General features: G+C 32.3%; 2 protein-coding genes across 2 annotated transcripts; both read left to right on the forward strand.

Moving 5' to 3' along the window:
* The first annotated feature begins 8,660 nt into the window (after positions 1-8,660).
* Positions 8,661-14,479, forward strand: LOC107870216 (ubiquitin-conjugating enzyme E2 7). Its single transcript, XM_016716666.2, has 6 exons — positions 8,661-9,005; positions 9,444-9,546; positions 10,852-10,949; positions 11,052-11,152; positions 13,371-13,448; positions 14,175-14,479. Exons 1-6 carry the CDS (start codon positions 8,951-8,953, stop codon positions 14,250-14,252), a joined length of 513 nt encoding a protein of 170 aa, XP_016572152.1. The 5' UTR covers positions 8,661-8,950; the 3' UTR covers positions 14,253-14,479.
* A 2,077-nt stretch (positions 14,480-16,556) lies between these two features.
* Positions 16,557-20,059, forward strand: LOC107872297 (CASP-like protein 4C2). Its single transcript, XM_016719053.2, has 3 exons — positions 16,557-16,998; positions 19,067-19,202; positions 19,768-20,059. Exons 1-3 carry the CDS (start codon positions 16,775-16,777, stop codon positions 19,987-19,989), a joined length of 582 nt encoding a protein of 193 aa, XP_016574539.2. The 5' UTR covers positions 16,557-16,774; the 3' UTR covers positions 19,990-20,059.
* Positions 20,060-20,485: the final 426 nt, after the last annotated feature.

Below are 20,485 nucleotides of genomic sequence, written 5' to 3' on the forward strand. Positions count from 1 at the left end.
GATTTTCATGTAGATATTTAATGTCAAAAAAAAAATTAAAAAAGAAATTTATTAAAATAACTATGTCAGGTGAAATCATTCTGCAAACTCTCTCATATCAGTGGAAGACTTCTACTCCTCCTCATAGTTCTCTCAGAATTCTCCAACATAACCCATGAAAATTAAAGAGTTTTATTTTAAAAATCTATGATAAAAAGTATCGATTATAATCTCTCTTTATTTTAATTTGTGGTTTGTTCAGTATAGATGGTTTAAATCTCCCTTAAGATTGTTATTCGATTATGAAATTTTTAACATTATCAGAAATTCACATCTACAGAGTATAGTCATCAAAACAATTGAGGTTAAGCGATTTAGTATTAAATATAATGATAAAGAAAAAAGTTTAAGTTTAAATTTGTGGTGTGTTTCAACAGAGAAAAACTTAAATTGGAAGAAGAAGGATTGTAGTAGCAGGTAGGGTGGGTTGAAAATTGAAGGGAAAAGTTTAAAATGGCTTATGTGACATTATTTTTACACACTTCATACGCTCACAGGAGTTTGAGGCCACTTATTAGGCCATGTGATATTCTAGAGGTGTTTTTAAATATATTTAGTCGACTTTAAAATATTTTTATTATTAGATATATTTCGAGAACTAGAATAATAATTCATGCCAAATTTAGAAATGTTTTCAACACATCTCTTACATATTTAACAAGGAATAAACTTTTTACATTGACAAAATTCCTAATTTCTTATAATAGGAAAGCCTAACACATTCGATGGGTAGAAGTAGAAGTATTTACCTATCCATAATAGTTTACATCAAATAAAATAATATTAATTTATTAAGAATTAAGATAATAAGATAAAAAAATTTAAAATATAAAAGCGTAAGCATATGAAAAATCTAAAGAGATCCAATGTCTATCATGTATATATGAAAGATCAATTTTTATGTTTATGTGTGATTCTTTGGTGCTCCCTAACTTCCGCCTATTAGGTTCAACACCTTAGATTTACAATATAATTTTTTTATGTCCTCCTATCTTTTCATCTTGATTCAATTGAATTCAATATATTTTTGACTTTGCAATTTCAATATAAATCCACTAGGTTTCTATAGCATGAAATTGGTTGAATGGCGGAATCAATTATTTTACAAGAATTTAGAATATAAGAAAGTGAACATATTTAAAAAAAATCAAAGAAATTCAACATTTACTACATCTAAATTCAATATTTACTATATCTATACTAACAATAACGCCAACTTTATACGACGTTTAAGTTTGAAATGTCTCCAAACTCCGCCTTTTGAATTCAACATCTTATTAGTCTCATATAATTTTTCGCTCTCCCCTGGCTTCACCTTCATGTTCAATTGAATCCAACGTTTTTTAACCAAAAAACTTATGCATATATAATCGCTAAAATTTTCCAAATCACCTATTTGATTCAACACCTTACATTTATTATGTATTTACACCGATGTCCCTTATCTACTGAATCCAACATTTTAATTACTATAAAACTTAAGTATACACAATTACTAAAATTTCATTGAATAGTTAGTACCGAACCCATTAAATCTAAATTTGAATATCTTATTATTGAATCAAAACAAATTAAACACGCTCGATAATTTTTACCACTCCTCTACTTTAATTTTTTATTCGAGTAAGTACCAATTGGAACAAATTCTTCATCTTCTAAAATAGGAAAAAGAATGGGTGCGTTTTTATTCGCGAGAAATCCTTTATAAATTATTTTTAAAAAATTTATGTCCTTTGTCCAATTTGCTCTCTAACTTCGTTCATTACTTATATTGTTTTCAATTTTTACTTGTTATCTTGCAAACTTTTGCCACTAACTCGAAGCTAAGTGGTTATGGTGCTCTTGATCTACCTACAAATTAAATGTCCCAAATTAATGATAAACAGTTACAATTTGAATAGAATAAAATAACATTACCCATTTACAATTTGATTAGAAAAAAATCACCATTTCAAATCTATTATGTGTCAAAATAAAAATCTCTTAAATAAAAAAAAATCTTATAAAAAATATAAAATCAAAGAAATTTGTAAATATTAGAATATCATTTCTCCTAAAATGATATCTCAGATTTTACTGGTGAAACTATATCTATCTCAAATCCTACTAATGAAAAATCAATGAATAACTTATTATTTTGAGTTTATTGATCTATCCTTGTTATTAAGTACTATTCATTATTTAATACAATTTTTCAAAGCATTGATCATATATATTTAAGGGGTGATATAGTAAAAAAAATTGTCACTCTCTCCCTTTATTTTTACTTATCCACTTTTCTATTGGTACATTGATTAAGTAGCAGTAAACAATGCGAGTGATTTTATCGTAATATTCTTTGAATATAATATATTGAATATTTTGAAAAATGCATCAGATAATGAATCTTATTCAATGCTAAGAATAACATGGATAGAAATAGATAAATTATTCATTAGTTTTATAAAATGGACAATTATTGTTGGACATCTCAAAATAAAAAAGTGGATAAGTAAAGATGGATAGAGAAAATACTCCCTCCATTCCATTTTGGTTGGTTATCTTACTAAAAATAAATGTTCCATATTAGTTAATCACTTAATAAATCATGATAGAATTAATTATTCTCATTTTACCTCTACAATAGTTTTATGCTCAATAAATATCATTAATATAGATAAAAGGTAAAATAATAAAATTCATCATTTAATTTATGATTTCTTAATCATCATATCTATAATCTATATCTATCAATCTATCTATCTATAATCTATCTATAATAATAATCTATAATCTATATCTATATCTATAATCTATAATCTATCCCTATATCTATAATATATTAAAAGTGTGAAGACCCTTAAAAAATGATTCGAACTTTTTGTCCTTCATTAAAAGACTCTCCTTTAGACAAAATTATTTTTTCACTATTTTTTAAATTTATTATTTAATTATTTTATTTTATTAACTGGACTTCCTAAAATATATGGAACTCCTAAATATATGGTAGGAGAATTAATTAATATTTTTTTTCTAGACTTCCTAAAATATATGGGACTACTAAAATATATAGTAGGGGAATTAATTAATATTTTTCTGTTCAATTGAAAAAATACTCCCTAAAATAGGACTCTATTAAGGAAATATTTTTATAAATATTGAGATGTACGTTAAACTAGAGAAAAAATCGATTTGCCTATTAGGAGAATATGATTGATACTCATCTAACTTAATTTTATTGCATGTCTAGATTGGTGGATGCTTGATTTTCTAATCCTCAACCTCTTCACTGTTTTTGTCTACCTAATAGAATTCAACATGTGTGTATATATATAAATCTTTTATGTTTTCATTCAAAATCATTCTTTAGCGTCAAAATCTTGCTCAGACAAGAATTAGTTGGATCAAAATTGAAGCTTTATGATCACAATTATATATTTTTTTTAATATAATTTATAGGTTGTAGATGAATGTTGGTTGGCTTTGAAATTTTTTGTGTAAAGGTTATGTTTAATTATATTGTTTGATATCTTTATTATCTTATTGTTTTATTTTAATTTACAGATGCTAGATGAATGTCGGTCGTCTTTGAATTTTTTTTTTTAGGTGAAGGTTAGGTTTAATTGTATTATCGTAATATCTCTATTAGTTTGTTATTTTGTGGTAGTTTACAGTTCATAGATGAATCTCGATCGGCTTAGAGAAATTTTTTGTGTGTAAAATTTAAATTTAATTGTATTATTTTGATATCACTTTTATGGTATTATTTTGTTGCAGTTTACAGGTGATAGAGAAATGTTGGTCGGCTTTGAGAATTTTTTTTATGTTAAGGTTAGATTTAGTTGTATTATTTTGATATCTATATGATCATATGTTTACAAATAGTAGATGGGTGTCAGACGACTTTGAGAAAACTTTTGTGTGTAAAGATTCGATTTAATTGTATTATTTTGATTTTCTATCATTATATTATTTTATTGCAATTTACAAATGGTAGATGAATGTCAATTGACTTTTAAAAATATTTTTGATAAAGGTTAGATTTAATAAATAAATTCTCCTTCTTTACATACTCAAAAGATATTAAATTTAATTATTATATCCATCTTTATTATTTAAACAAATATCCTATTTAGTGTAATGTTTGAACTCATTAAAATGAGGTACACGCGCCAGGCACGTACACCTAAGCTAGTAATATATTAAAAGTGCGGAGGGTTTCGAAATATTATTTAAACTCTTTGTCCTTCATTAAAAGTATTTGTTTTAGACAAAATCGTCTTTTCACTGTTTTTTCCTAATATTTAATAGTTAAAAATTAATTAAATATATTTATTATAAAACCTTTTCTTATTAGAAGTCATCATAATTTCATTATTTTTTCCTAATTTAAGAGTTGAAAATTAATTAAATGTATTTATGGTAAAACTTATTCTTACTAAAAGTCATCAAATTAATGACAACTAATACTTTTTCGATAGTTTAAAGTTTTCAAATCAACTAAATATTATTTAAATAAGATTTAAAAAAATCTATAAATAAATATAAAATCATTAAAATAAGAAAAAATTAAGAAATACCAGATTTTTAAAAGTTTAAGTACGTAATAAGAATGTAGTCAATAATTGTGTAAAGATTTGACTTTAAAAATAAGAAAAGATTTTAAATATATAAAAAAATAAAAATAACTGTAACACAAATATGGTTCAAATTGATGCGTTTCTCTTAGCACGTGGAAACAAGGGAAAGAGGTAATACATGGTAAACGCAATGTGATGTTCTAGCAACCACTTGAAACTTCTTGTGGTAAAATATATATGTGTATATGTTTATGTTTACATTATTATATTAAAGTGTGAAAGGTTTTTGAAAAGTGATTTGAACTTTTACACTTTATTAAAAATCTTCGCAATAGAGAAAATCATTTAATTTTAAATAATCAAACGTTACACGTGCAAGGCATGGGTGGTTAGACTAGTAAAATAAAAGGGTTAAAATCATTTACACCCCCAAACTTTGTTGTAAAAAAAAAACACCTCCTCAATTTTGAACAACAATCATTCTCCCTCCTTTTTCCTATTTGATTTTTTAAAATACGTATTGTACCCTTATATTTGTATCTCTTCCTTAAAAAAAAAAAACTTTTTTATAATTTATTTTTTATTTTTTAATCTATTTAACGTATTTTCTATAAAAGTTAAAAATACTTTTAAGATAAAAAAATAAAAGTGGGAAATATTAATTGAGTATATAATTTAATGACAAACTATAATGAAATAAATGAGCAAAATAGTAAAAATTAATTTTATTAAAAATCAAAACTCTAATATATATTTATACTTGAAAATAATAGGTAATTATAATTTTATAAATATATGTCAATGTAGGTATACAAATTCTCAAACCCACCTTTTAACATTATTAGTAAATTCTTTTATAATTAATTTCAAAATCTAAAGGTACTTTTTACATTCAAAATTTTTATATTATATGTATTAAGTATGTATATGAGTATGCAATTATGCATATAGATACATATTTTGATTTTCTCTTATTCTTTAATGTCCATATGGATATATAAGTTTTGCTTGCTAATATGATTGTTTTATAAATTATAATTTAAAATTCATCAAAAACAATCGTTTGATTTGTAACAAATATACATCTACAATATCATATCTAGTGAAATTTTTTAAGTGAGGTCTGAGGAGGATGGGGTACACAAACCTTACCACTACCTCGGAGAGATTGTTTCCGAAGAACCCTTGATTATTAATTATTTTGTAGACCAACATTGAAATACATTTATAAAATTATAATCACCTATTATTTTCACGTATAAATATATATTAGAGTTTTGATTTTTAATAAAAATATTTTTTACTATTTTGCTCATTTATAATATTATAGTTTGTCAATAAATTATATGCTCAATTAATATTTCTCACTTTTATTTTTTTATCTCAAAAATAATTTTTAACTTTTATAGAAAATATGTTATATAGATTAAAAAATAATTTAAAACTATAAAAAAAAAATCTTAAAGAGATACAATGATGATATAAATATAAGGGTAAAATAGGTATTTTAAAAAATTAAATTGGAAAAAGGAGGGAGAATGATTATTGCTCAAAGTTGAGGGGAGTGTTTGATTTATACAGCAAAGTTCAGGGGCGTAAATGATTTTAACCCAAAATAAAGTGTCCCCAACTGAAATGAAACGAAGAGAGTATTTATTGTTTTTAAGATGTGTGCTAAATCAATATTTCCTCTAATAAAAAATAAATGAATTTTGAGCTATTTTTCAATGTCCAAAATAAGTGAATTGTTCATTCATCAAGAGATATATTGAAATTTTCTTCCTATTTTACTTTTCATTTATACTTTATAGATTATGAGTTCTAAAAAATTTAATTACAACAACAACAACATACCCAGTGTAATCCCACCTGGTGAAGTCTGGGGAGGGTAAAACGTATGCAGTCCATATCACTACCTCTGAAGAAGTACAGAGATTGTTTTCGATAGACCCCTTGCTTAAGACAAAAGGATAATTGATACAGTTGTAATAAACATGAGACAAAATAAAATAACAGAAAATACGGTACTTACAAAGCAACACTATAAACTAACAAACCGCAAGTTCCCCCTCCCCCCCCACGTTCACTCCCAACCCTCCTAGTTAGAGGTTCCACCCTATTTGCAAAGTTATACAACTACTAGAAAGATTACCCTAAGGGACAACTACCTACGACACCCCATACGCACTAACCTTCTACTCTGATTCTCACTCTTTGTACCTTCCTATCTAGGATCATGTCCTCATTAAGTTGTAACTGCTTCATGTCTTGTCTAATCACCTCTATCTAATACCTTTTCAGCCTACCTTTGCCCGCGCCTGAAACCATCCAAAACTAATCTCTCACAACTCTGAGCTGGAGCATCAATGCTCCTTCTCATTACATGCCCAAACCATCCTAACAGCACTTCTCGCATCTTGTCCTCCATCAAGGCCACTTCCATCTTCGCTCGAATAGTCTCAATCCTAACCCTATCACCCCTAGTAAGTCCACACATCCACCGTAACATTTTTATTTCTGCTACCTTCCACTTCTAGATATGGGAGTTCTTGACTGACCAACACTCCGCTTCATATATCATGGTCGGACAAACCGCCACTCTCTAGAAATTTCCTTTAGGCTTGGGGCACCTTCTTATCACACAGAACTCTCGAAGCGAACTTTCATTTCATCCATCTGACCCCTATACGGTACGTGACATCCTCATCAATCTCTCAATTTTCCTAAATCATAGACCTAAAATACTTAAAACCATTCCTCTTACAAACAACCTGAGAGTCTAACTTCACTATCACCTGGTCCTCCCAAGTCGCATAACTTGCATTCCAAGTACTCTGTTTTAAGTTCTATTCAACCTGAACCCTTTAGATTTCAGGGTTTGTCTCAAAACCTCCAATTTATCATTAAAACCTCCTCGGGTCTCATCAATCAAAACTACACCATCCACAAATAGAATATTCCAAGGCACCTTACCTTGAATATACCGTGTCAAAGCATCCATCATGAAGGCGAAGAGAAATGGACTAAGAGTCAATCCCTGGTACAACACTATCAAAACAGGAAAATACTTTGAATCCCGCCCCCCCACTATCCTCACTCGAGTCTTCACTGCATCATACACGCCCTTAATCATTTTATGTACGCCACGAGGACCCCTCTAACCTCCAAGTATCTCAGAGAACCTCCCTAGGAACTTTATCGTACGTCTTTTCCAGGTCGATGAACTTTATGTGTAAGTCTCTCTTCCTCTCCCTATACATCTCCATTAGTCTTCGCACAAGGCGAATTGCCTCTGTCGTCGAGCGACCGAGCATAAAACTAAACTAATTTTTTGAAATAGACACGATCCCTCTCAACCTCCACTCGACCACTCTCTCCCAAATTTTCATAATGTGACTCAACAACTTGATGCCCCTGTAGTTGTTGAAACTTTGAATGTCACCCTTGTTCTTGTACAGAGAAATCATCGTACTCTATCTACAAGCCTCGGGCATCGTTCCAGTCCCAAAAATGCTATTAAATATTTCGGTTAGCCACCTCAAACCTGTCCTTCCCAAATACTTCCAAAACTCCACCGAAAACTCATTCGATAGCTTCGCCCTACCCCTACGCATCCTACAAGTTGACCTCCTCAACCTTAATACGTCTACAATAACCAAAATCACGACACCCCTCAAAGTGCTCCAGCTCCCATAACTCAATATCCTTGCCCCCTCATAATTCAAGAGTCTATAGAAATACGATTGCCACTTTCTCTTAATGTGCACGTCATCAACCAATACTTTGTCATCCTCCTCCTTGATGCACTTCACTCGGTGAAGGTCACAGACCCTCTGCTCCCTAACTTTAGCAAGCCTATACAACTTCTTCTAAGAGATTTAATTAACTTTATTTTAATATGATTAAAATTTGTAAAGTAATTTGATAATACATATTAAAAAAAAATACACATTAAGAAGTGAAGTATTCAATTTATGTCTTAGTTTTTTTTTTTTTTTTTTAAAAATAAATATGCATTAAGCTAAAATTTTGTTTATTTTGAATAAAGTGACCATTAAAGATGGATGGAGGGAGTACTTTCTATCTTCCCTGTCAGTCAGTTTTTTTAGCCTCAGAGAGACTCGCCAATCTTTTTAAACCCCCAAAATTTTATACCGCACCGACCCCCTCTTATGTATATATAATTCCATAAATCTCTCTGTATCTCTCTCTCTTCATCTCTTTCCCTGCCCTAGAACCTTCTTGAGAGGACCCCACCCCCCACCCCCCACCCCCACCCCTTTTGTATTCCTCAGCTTTCTCTCTGTCTCTCTAGAACAATCAATTTGTTTCTCTTTCTGAAGTCGTATTATATGGCTTCAGGTTCACCTTCACAAGCTAGTCTTCTCCTTCAGAAACAACTTAAAGGTAGGGAGGGACCCCTTTCTGGGTTCCTTCTATTTTTTCCTAAATTGGGTATCTTTTAAAATTATTGTTTTTTATTTTTTTACCATTTTTTGGGACCCATTTTTGGGTTCTATTTAATTTTTTTGCTGAATTGGGTCTCTTTATTTTATTTTATTTGTACTTTTTACCATTTTTTGTATCCATTTATTGGTTCTTTGTAATTTTTGCTGAATTGTTTTTTTAATTATTATTTTTTAATTCTTTTTTGGGTTCTTTGTAATTTTTGCTGATTTTTTTTTTTAATTGTGTACCCTTTTTTTGGGTTCTATGTAATTTTTGCTGAATTTTTTTTTTAATTATTATTTTTGATTCATTTTTTTGTGTTCTTTGTAATTTTTGCTGATGGGTTGTGTTGTTTTTTGATTTGGTAATATAAAGATCTGAGCTTCTTGTTTGCAGATCTCTGTAAACATCCAGTAGATGGATTTTCAGCTGGTTTGGTTGATGAAAGTAACTTATTTGAATGGAGTGTTACCATTATTGGACCTCAAGATACTTTATAGTGAGTGCTCCCTTTGTATATTTTCTTGATTTTGGATTTGGGCTTATGGTTTTATTTTTCTTTAATTTGTTGTTGGTGTAAATTTGTGCTTGAGTGGTAATTGAGTTGTGAATTTTTCAAGGTTTTAGTCTTAAGTTTGTAATTTTGTATGTACATTTTGTAGAGTTGATTATAGTGGTTTGATTTAGCTCTATTAGGTTGTGGTTTTTTTTCCAATCTCAGCTGAAGATTTGAGCTAGAATATAATAATTTTATCTTGTAAAAGTAGTATATTTGTGTTGGAATTGAAGGGAATGTAGCAAAATATGCAGCAGATTGCATTGATTCGATTGAAAAATTGGATCTTGAGTTCACCTTTTTCTTGAGGGTGAATTCCCCGTCGTCGTCGTCGATTGCTGTGAGATTATGAGAATGTGGATTGTTAGTACCCGTTTTAGAGTGTAGTAATTTCATCATGTAAAAGTAGTATCTTTGTATTGGATGATTGAAGGGAATATGCAGCTGATTGCTTTGATTGGTTGAAAAGTTGGATCTCCTGTCCATCTTTTTTCTTGAGGATGAACGCCGTGTCGATTGCCGCGAGAATAAGTTTTAGGATAATTTTATCGTGTAAAGGTAGTATCTTTGTGTTGGAATGGACGGGAATATACAGCAGATTGCATTGATTAATTGAGATGTTGGATCTTGTGTTCACCTTTTTCTCCCTGTCGATTGCTCTGAGAAATTGAGAACTATAGATTAATTAGTATCAGCTTTGGGGGGACTGCTAAGAGGTATGCCGACTCATTGGATGAGTAGTTGTTCCTGTTTTCCGATCAAGTATGTCCACCATCTCTGAGGGGAAGTCCTGCCTCTGTCAATAAAGTCTATGATTGGTTCGAAGAACGTCTTGATATTCAAGCAATTGTGGTATATATATTCGCATACAAGGAGCGGATGTACAAATAAAGAATCTGTTTTGACATGAGATGGATAATTTTCTTTTCCCAGCACTTGTCTGAACTAAGAATTCGGACGAAAGTTTATGAAAAAGCAATTTTTTTCAGTCAACTCTGCCATCTTCTGTGTTCATGGTTCCAATATTGTGATTCTTTATTTTCTAGAGCTTCAATTGAAGGTTTATCAGCTTCTTTTATCTGTCATTCCGTTGTTCTTAACTTCTCCTCTGCTTTATGGATCCCATGGCCTTAGATATGCTAAATATGAAAGCTTTTTTAATTAGTTGAGAGTATAGATTTGATTATATCCAATGTTTATGTGTACAAGTGAGGAATTGCTGACCTTGTGCAATTGTGATAATTGCAGTGAAGGGGGCTTCTTTAATGCTATCATGAGCTTTCCTCCAAATTACCCGAACAGTCCTCCATCTGTAAAATTTACCACAGAGATCTGGCATCCAAATGGTTTGTGTCTACGTATCTATTAGAGGCTTAATAAGCTTGTTGTTCTTCATTAACATCATTATTGATTTTAGTTTTTGCTTGGTATTTCGGTATGGCATACAGTTTATGCTGATGGAAAGGTTTGTATTTCAATTCTTCACCCCCCTGGTGATGATCCAAACGGCTATGAGCTTGCTAGTGAACGTTGGTCTCCTGTCCACACGGTATGGCTCTCTCACAAAGACGTTGATGAAATGTGTAATTATGTATGCAGAATATCCGTCTTTCTTCCTATTTTTGCGATCCTCACCACAACTGTATGCAGGAATTTCATTCTTTATTATCCTTTTAAATTTGCTTACTGCAAAAAACCTTAGCTGTAGTGGCTAGCCTTTTGGTGCAATTATCAAGCAACCGTTTCTTTATTTTTTCTTGCATTGGTGATGCCCACTCAACTTCTTGGTGTCTTTGAGTTTTTTTTTTTTTTTAATTATTAATGTTACATCTTTGTTTACTGATAAGACACCTATGCTGTACTTGAAAAGAAGGGGAGTGGGGGGTGGGTTTGTCTGTCGAAGATTTGCTATTATTTCATGTTTACGCTTCCACTGTCAGTCTTCTGTCTTGTAGTGAAATTAAAAGAAAAACCAAAAGAAACTCTGATGATCTTCTGTGATGCTAATATTAAAATAAACGCTGTTGAAATCTTCGAATGATCTTTAGATTCATCACATTGCTCTTTTCTTTGTGAAAGGCAATATAAGGGTAAAATCACCTCAAAAACATGGTATTTCGAATGTATGTTGTAATATCTTATGATTGCTAGCCTCCTTCTTATGATACTTCTTTTAATGCTTGAAATATCCCGGCACATTGCGATTTAGTAGGTTGTGGAGTTTCAAGATGACCTCTTTGTCTTTAAAACCCATTATTTTTGAAACTGGTAACTTAAAAAAATGTTTACTTCATTCCCAAACGCATGCATGAAAATAATGTTGCAGGTACCGTTGATGAAAGGATTTATGATCTACCTAAGGGTTGCAACCTCCGCCCACAAAAAATAAGAAGAAATTGTGACTGATTTGAGTTTTGGTCTAGAAATTACATAAGTGTGCTCTTGCATATAGGCTGGTTATCGCTTGTGCTGAGGTTGAATTATTTAAGTTGGTTCTTCAGCTTCAGCAAACTGATATACTTATCACATTGTTAACGTTATAAAAATGAAGAAGGGTTTATAACATTATGGATATTTATATTCTAGCATCTCCAAATGGCAATTCTGCAATGCAAAAGAAAAGAATAAAATATTTTGCTTATGCCCTTTTAGTTTTACTAGACAGTAATAGGTAGTTGTCTAGCCTTTTGTCTCTTTCCTACTGAAATAACATTTGCTTATGCTTTGGGTCTCACAGTTGTCCAACCAGAATTAGATAGGAAAAGACTGTTTTCAGCGTTTTTACATGGCCCGACTGCAATAACCACGTAACCAGTATAATTCCAAAAGTGTGGTCTGCGGAGGGTAGGATGTACACAGACCTTACCCCTACCTTTGTGGGTGTAGGTTGTGTCCGATGGATCTTCGGCTCAAAAGAAAGGAATACGAAGCATATTTGCCTGAAATATATGACAGTACACTAGCAAGATACAAAGCAACTAAAATGAGAAACCAAGACAGGTTAGAAAGAACAAATAACTGAAATAAAGTGGTAAGATGGCCACAACCAAAAGAACATGTAACAATGAACGAAGTATAATATACTAAGCAAGTACAAAACAGGAATACTAATAAGAAAAAAGGGGAAGAGAAGACTGACCCTGTCCTCTCCCACATAAAGGTGCTACGACGCTCGGCTACCTACTAACCTTCTACCCTAATTCTCGACCTCCAAACTTTTCTATCTAGGACCGTGTAGTCAATAAGCTGGATGTGTGCCATCTCCTGCCAAATCACCTACCTCCGGTACTTTTCGGTCTATCTCTACCTCTCCTGACATCAATTTCACCCGGGCTATTCAAACAATTTGAAAATATACTATTTAATGTGGACTCCGTTGCTGTTGATGTGTTATATTTCTAATTCTGTAAGCTGTTTCTGCTTAATTCTGCTGTACTACCTCTGTATGGTTGCTTCAATTCTAAGTCCTACTACTGCTTCAGTGCTTCTTACACTATGCGTAATGCAATAAAACAAGATGTGCTTATCCCCTTCTGTTACAAATAGTGCATAGTTCTTGTTATGTGAATCAAGGTGGAAATGTGATTTATCACAATTGAGAAAACAGTTACTTGTTACACATCCAGCAGTTGTGTCGTTTACCTGTTCTTTCTTTTGTGATTGTTATTCCTGATTGTTTGGTTTTACGAGTGTCTTCTCTATGTTGTTTTAGTTTTAGCTGTATAACTTCTATCGGATCAAAACTTGATTTAGAGTATCCTTTGCAGGTGGAGAGTATAGTTTTAAGCATCATATCCATGCTTTCAAGCCCTAATGATGAATCTCCTGCTAATGTGGAAGCTGCAGTAAGTACCTTGTGTAAATTTCAGTTCACTCATTCATTAGGAGTTTCTGGAGCATTCCGCTTAGTAATATCCCTGCAAAACTCTCTCTCTCTCTCTCTCTCTCTCTAAACACAAATGTCCGTAGATATCTAGACTTGTGCGCACCCAAGAGTGTGTCCTAGTTGTCAACTAAGTGGATTGAGAACCATGAGGGTTCAGGTTCAAATCCTACTAGAGACAAAGAAACACTAGGTGATTTCTTCCCATCCATCCTAGCTTTGGTGAACAGAGTTACTGTTATTGGTGAGAGGTGGTAGATATCTCGTGGAATTAGTTGAGGTGCGTGCTAGCTGACCCGAACACCATGGTAAAAAAGGAAATCTCGACTTGTGGTAGCTGGCCTTCAAATGCAGTTAAGCGTATGTCATGATGCTGATCAATGGGTGGTAAAAGTTTTTAGATTTAACACGATTGCAGGATGAAAGATGCTCCTGATAAATAGAATTCAGAGCATTATGTATTTTTTCCAATATTGTTTTAGACAGCTGTTTTTATAAAGGATGAACTGCAGATGCATGTCTGAATCGCTCCTTGTATCGTATCGTCCTCTTCCTGTTTCTGTAACCCTTTTAACGATTTCGTTTGTTTCCCCTTTCAACTCGTGGACGAGTATCTTATTTTCATTGATCACTTGCTCTCCGTAGTTCCCTGAAGTGCCTGCTAATATCTTATTAATGTGTTCTGCAGAAGGAATGGAGGGAAAAAAGAGATGATTTCAAGAAAAGGGTCAGTCGTTGTGTAAGACGATCACAGGAAATGATTTAGACAGAATGCTCCAAGGCATTTTATGATGAAGCTGAGGAAGTGGTGTCGTCGTTCTTTTGACTGGCTGTTCATTACTACAAAATGTAGAATTTGTTGACCGTTAGACATTATGTATTGTGCCTTTCTGGTCTTGGCCAAGGGTTTTGTCATTTTGACACTCTTCTTATCTATCTTTGAAGGTTAATTGCCATTTATATTTGTTGGAAAAAACTTTATATGTTGCTGAATCTTGTTATCTTTGGCCTTTCTTTTTTGGCATTTTTCTTTTTTGGTGGGACGGTAGCGGGTAGGCCAACGTTATGCTTATCTGCATTGAACATTTGCTGATGTTATATCAACTTTATGTCCCTTCTAACCCTGTCACTACCCTGAAAAGTATATAGTAAAATGAAGAAGGCACATCAATGAAAGGAAAAAGTGGATGGGTTGTTATTGGTGGTTATATAAAGTTGCAATATTCAATTTAAAGTATAATATAAATGTGTTTGTAAAATCTGCATCCTCTAACTTTGAATTTGTAGAAGCTCACACTGAAGACGCTTAGACTTGTATAAAGTTGAATAAGTAGACGCATATGACTCGCGCGTCATGTAGGGTACGCCGTGGACTGGCATTTTGCAAAAAGATGAGGGAGAAACTCGGTAAAATGTCGGAGAAAACTCATATTAATCACTGCCTAGCATCAGGGCATCAACTGATACAAGGAGGCGGCACGATAGCGAAGATCGGGCGACAAGCGTATCATCTTTCAATAGTTGCAACTAGCACTGGTCGAATGTTAAGAGTCGGCTCAGATTATGTACATTTTTGCTCTTTTTTGGGCTTCTTCTCAGGCGTGATTGCTCTGTCATCCTCCGACCACTCTCCTTTCACCTCTTAAGTGGTGGTGTTGGTGTGTCTCGCTCTCTTTTGTGGGTAAGTATATCTGCCAAAAGTAAGGGATTCCTAGGGCCGAACGAGAGCAGAGGGCCAGAGGCAGCAGAAACAAAGAAAGGAAAACGGTAGGTAAAATCAATGTGTGTACTAATTCCAATTTTATATAAACTCAAATGTCAATTTGTGTACACTGAAAATTAGAGGACATAAATGATAGTTGAGATAAAGACATAAATATGATTTATGCCTTTAATAAAAAAACAAAAGAATGTGTAGCACGTGTAGAAAGTGCCTGGCGGCGTATGTACTTTGAACATTGAAATATTCTCAAAGTAAGTATGAATAAAAAAGGAAGAAACAAATAAAGCTACGGGAAGGAGAAGTGAAGAACTTGTCTTGCTGTTTCTACATGTTTGGCTATAAATACTAATGTATAGTATGATGTTCTATTAAATTGTAGGCTTAAAGGACCAACCAAATTTCTGCACAAATTGCTTATCTTTTAGAGTGTTGTTTAATTTTTCTTCTCAAATATGATATTCTATAATTTTTTCTCTTTGCTCTACTTGTTTAATGAAAATTTATATATTAAAGTACCTGATCGATAAGCTAATTTGCGCGCCATTACTTTAACAAAACTTTGCCTTGCACGGCATTAGTTTCATAGGAATTAAGCTATGCGGTATAATTTTGTAGTATTTCTACAAACTAATTTGCTTGCATAAGTTCTTTAAAAGTTAAGTTATGCAGCATAAATATTGTCGAATTTCTATGAACTAATTTGTTTGGTAGAAATTTAAAGAATTTTTATCTAGCTCGATATAAATTTTGTATGAATTATGTTTTTTTATGACAGAACTAGTGGATGAAATTGAATTTATGCCTCACTCGACATAAGTCATTAGAACTAAGTTATGCAGTACAAGAAAGCTTGTTATGCCTTTTACGGCTTGTGGATTTTGAAATAGAATTTTTGCTTTGATAGGAGTTATGTCTTAATGTCATAACTTCTGGTATATTGTGATATAAAAATAGAAATTTATGTCAAGCTAAAAACTTATGCCTATTTTAATTAAGGATGATGTGTATATTTAAAAGAAATGACATGTTTTACTTGACAAATTTAAGGGCAAACAACATAAATTCTAACAACTTGGAACTTAATTATAGAAAAATTCTACAGCTTGTTATTATTGAAAATCTCAATTTTGAGGTCTATCGAGATACATAATTAGTTCTCGACACATCCAACTTTGTAAAGATACATTATTAGTCCCAATGAATTTTTTTTTATTTTGAGTTTGTCAAGATATATAATTAACTTTCTGTTACAATAAATGAAGTTATATAATTAATTTATAAAGATGACAATTTATGTAAATATAGCTAAGTTAAGATACATGTATTTAATATTTATGTGATTTTTTCTAAAAATAATAAAGTGATCATAGTTGGTCTTAATAGTGTTCAATGTTCATATTCCTTTTCTCTGTTATTCCTTTTGTCATCTTCCTCCTCTTTTCCACTGTTTTATCTTTACACACACATTCCCTCTTTTTCCAACCCTACTACATTCAAACCTTAAAAACGACGCCGTTAACTATCAATGCACGCCGTTAACAAGTAGAACAGAAAAAAAGAGAAAGATGATGATGTCACCTCGAGTTCGAAACGGCGTCGTTGAAACGCCGTCACCGTCGCCGCACTTCAACTCCTCCGTCGCCGTTCACAAGCTCCGGCGGTTCAACATTTTGATTGTCGTGTTCCGGTTCGCTTCGTTCTGCTTTTCTCTTGCTTCTGCTATCTTCATGTTCACTAATTCACGTAGTGGAGATGATTTGCCTCAGTGGCATCACTTCGATGCATTCAGGTAATTGTAAGCTCTTTGATGAAATGCACTTGCTTTAACGGTGAAATTGAAGTTGGATGAAAAATAAAACTGATAAATTCAACGATTTTAGTACGCCGGAGCTGAAATTTGCTGAATTTTTGCTCATTATTAGCAAAAAAATATTCAAAAATTGAAGTCGGATCAGAAATAAACTGATTAACACGCTGAAATTTGATGAATTTTTGCTCATTATTAGCTTAAAGAGTTGGAATATTGAATAAAATGACGTTGTTTCAGTACTCCGGAATTGAAATTGGATGATTTTTTGTTCATAATTAGCTAGCAGAAATTGGAATATTGAATAAAATGACGTAGTTTCAGTACTCCGGAATTGAAATTTGATAATATTTTGTTCATAATTAGCTAACAGAAATTGGAATAAACTGAAATTTGATGAATTTTGTTGCTAAATATTAGCAAAAGATTTGGAATATTGAATAAAATGATGTCATTAATAGTGCTCCGGAGTTCAAATTTGTTGATTTTTTTTTTTTTTACTGATAAACGCTACGATTTTAATGCTCCGGAGTTGAAATTTGATGAATTTTTTGCTGATTATTTGGAAAAAAATTGAAATATTGATAAAATTTACGTCGTTTTAGTACTCCGGAGTGCAAATTTGCTGATTTTTTTGGTTTTTTACTGATAAACGCAACGATTTTAATGCTCCGGTTTTGAGATTTGATGAATTTTTAGCCACAAAACAAAGTTAGAAACGTTACTCCATTGAAGCAGAACAGTAAAAGCTTCGAAACGACGCCGTTAACTATCAATGCACACTGTTGAATAGTAGAACCGAACAAAGAGAAAGATGATGACGTCACCTCGAGTTCGAAACGGCGTCGGCGAAACTCCGTCACCGTCGCCGCACTTCAAAATTTAACAGTGTGCGGAGTGCTGTTAAGTCAGTACTCCGGAGTACAAATTTGCTGATTTTTTTTCGGACTTTTACTGATAAATGCGACAATTTTAATACTCCTGAGTTGAGATTTGATGATTTTTTAGCTCATTATTAGCCCCAAAAAAAATTTACAATAGTGATGAAATGACGTGTTTATGTACTCTGGAGTACAATTTGGTGTTTTTTTTGTTTTTTTACTGATAAACACGACGATTTTAATGCTCCTGAGTTGATATTTGATGATTTTTTAGCTCATTAGTAGCCCAAAAAAAAAGTTATAGTGATGAAATGACGTTGTTTAGGTACTCCGGAGTACAGTTTGCTTTTTTTTCCGATTCTTTACTGATAAATGCGATGATTTTAATACTACTGAGTTGAGATTTGATGATTTTTTAGCTCATTATTAGCCAAAAAGAAGTTAGAATAGTGAAAATGACGTTTATGTACTCCGGAATACAATTTGCTGATTTTTGTGGTTTTTTACTGATAAACGCAACGATTTTAAGACACCGGAGTTGAAATGTAATGGATCTTATTCACTCATATACGATCGATGAGCTCGATTTAACTGAAAGTTGAAGATAAACGCCACGATTTTCATATTCTGTAGTTGAAATTTGATGGATTATTCGCTCATTAGATAAAATAAGGTTGGATTACTGATAAAATGACTTTGTTTTATTACCACGGAGTTCAAATTTGCTGATTTTGTTTGCTTTTACTTATCCAGACCCTAGTTTGGTCTGTGGAAATACACTGGGTATGTTGTTATTGTTTGCTTTTACTGATAGACGCGGCGATTTTAATACTCCGGAGTTGAAATTTAATGGATTTTTTACACGCATAAACAATCGATTAGCTCGATTTGAACATGCTCCAGAGTTGAAATTTGATGGAATTTTTGCTCACTAGCGAAAAATGGGCAATACTGATCAAGTGACGTTTTAGTGCTACAACAACAACATACGTAGTGTATTCCCACAAAGTGGGGTGTGGGGAGGATAAAGTGTACGCAGTCTATACCACTACCTTAGATGAAGTAGAGAGATTGTTTACGATAGGCTGACGTTGTTTAGTGCTCCGGATTTGAAAATTTGCTGATTTCTTTTTTTGCTTTCAGTAAAACTTTTTGTTTTTGCTATGTAGATGTGTGGCTGTTGCTGGTGCAATTGTTGCATTATATTCACTGTTCGAAGTAGGAGCATCAGTTTGGGAGATTTCAAGAGGAGCTACTGTTTTCCCTGAAGTTGTTCAAGTTTGGTTCGATTTCGGCCACGATCAGGTTCGTAAACTTTCTCTTCGAGCCAATTTTGCATCATTTTGTGTTGAGTGCAGTGTCAAAACGCACCTAAAATACTTCGATTTGTTGAATGTGTGAGTTCTCTTTGAGCCAATTTTGCATCATTTCATGTTAACTGAATGAAGTATCAAAACGCACCTAAATATTTCGATTTGTTGAATGTGAGTTTCTATATGAACTCTCATAGACTATTTGTCAAAAACTCACCAAAAGTGTAAATTGTTACCTTTTTCTATCTGAATGTAAAGAAATTGAAACCTGGACTTTCAATATATCTTTAGATGATGAATGTATCGAAATGTATTTGTTAAAGAAAAATGATACAGCTACGACGTATCATGATATGTATAATAGTGGAGGATTATGAGACAAAAAAAGAAAAATTCTTGGTTTCGGACGATTTTCAGATAGGAAATAGTTGATAGTTCATATAGAAAACTTGCACATCTTATTGTGCAAATGAAATTCAAAAAGTTGAGACTCTTTTGTACTCGGAAAGCTGGGATATGTTAGGTGTATTTTTAACCGTTAACTCTTCTGTATGTAGGTTTTCGCATACATGTTGCTCTCGGCAGGATCTGCAGGTACGTCGTTGGTTCGAACGTTGAGGGAGATGGACACGTGTACGGTTAATAATTCGTTCTGCGTGCAATCGGATATCTCAATAGCCTTTGGATTCGCCGGATTCATGTTCCTGGGTTTTTCTTCACTCTTGTCAGGTTTCCGGGTTGTAAGTTTTATTATCAACGGCTCTCGATTTCATGTGTAAAATTTAAATTAAAAAATGTAAAATATTGAAATAAATTAATATTTTAAAATTAGTTTTCCCTTCACATCAATTATAGGAGTAGTTGATAATTCCTAAATATTTGACTAAAGTTGCGTAAACAAAAAGTTGGATGGTGTGGGTCTAATATATATAGCTACTTTTCTTCTTCTTTCTTTGATTGGAAATTATGGATGGTGCTATTTAGATCTACTAGCAAATAATAAAAGATGTACCAAATAGACTTTTCATAAGTACCACTCACAATAATTAGAGAGGTATACTTCCATTACTTGTGTTGGCAAGAGGTAATAGGTATTTCGTGGATTTCGTAGAAGTGTATACAAGCCGATTCAACCACTATAATTATTATTAAAAAGACTAGAGGTATATCTCAAGTAATCTATGTTGCTCGGATTCTCCAAATACATTTTTGAATAGTCCGAGCAACATAGCATGAGTTTTGGAGGGTTGACCATAATCCTATGTTTGCACAAGT

Source organism: Capsicum annuum, chromosome 5, assembly GCF_002878395.1.
Source record: "Capsicum annuum cultivar UCD-10X-F1 chromosome 5, UCD10Xv1.1, whole genome shotgun sequence".
Taxonomy (NCBI): Eukaryota; Viridiplantae; Streptophyta; class Magnoliopsida; order Solanales; family Solanaceae; genus Capsicum; species Capsicum annuum.

Excerpts from the sequence above, each read along its gene's own strand:
- LOC107870216 (XM_016716666.2), top strand. The coding sequence starts at position 8,951 with ATGGCTTCAGGTTCACCTTCACAAGCTAGTCTTCTCCTTCAGAAACAA. Across the intron at positions 11,153-13,370 it reads GTTGGTCTCCTGTCCACACG|GTGGAGAGTATAGTTTTAAG; the intron begins GTATGGCTCTCT and ends TATCCTTTGCAG. Across the intron at positions 13,449-14,174 it reads CTGCTAATGTGGAAGCTGCA|AAGGAATGGAGGGAAAAAAG; the intron begins GTAAGTACCTTG and ends TGTGTTCTGCAG.
- LOC107872297 (XM_016719053.2), top strand. The coding sequence starts at position 16,775 with ATGATGATGTCACCTCGAGTTCGAAACGGCGTCGTTGAAACGCCGTCA. Across the intron at positions 16,999-19,066 it reads CATCACTTCGATGCATTCAG|ATGTGTGGCTGTTGCTGGTG; the intron begins GTAATTGTAAGC and ends TTTGCTATGTAG. Across the intron at positions 19,203-19,767 it reads TCGATTTCGGCCACGATCAG|GTTTTCGCATACATGTTGCT; the intron begins GTTCGTAAACTT and ends TTCTGTATGTAG.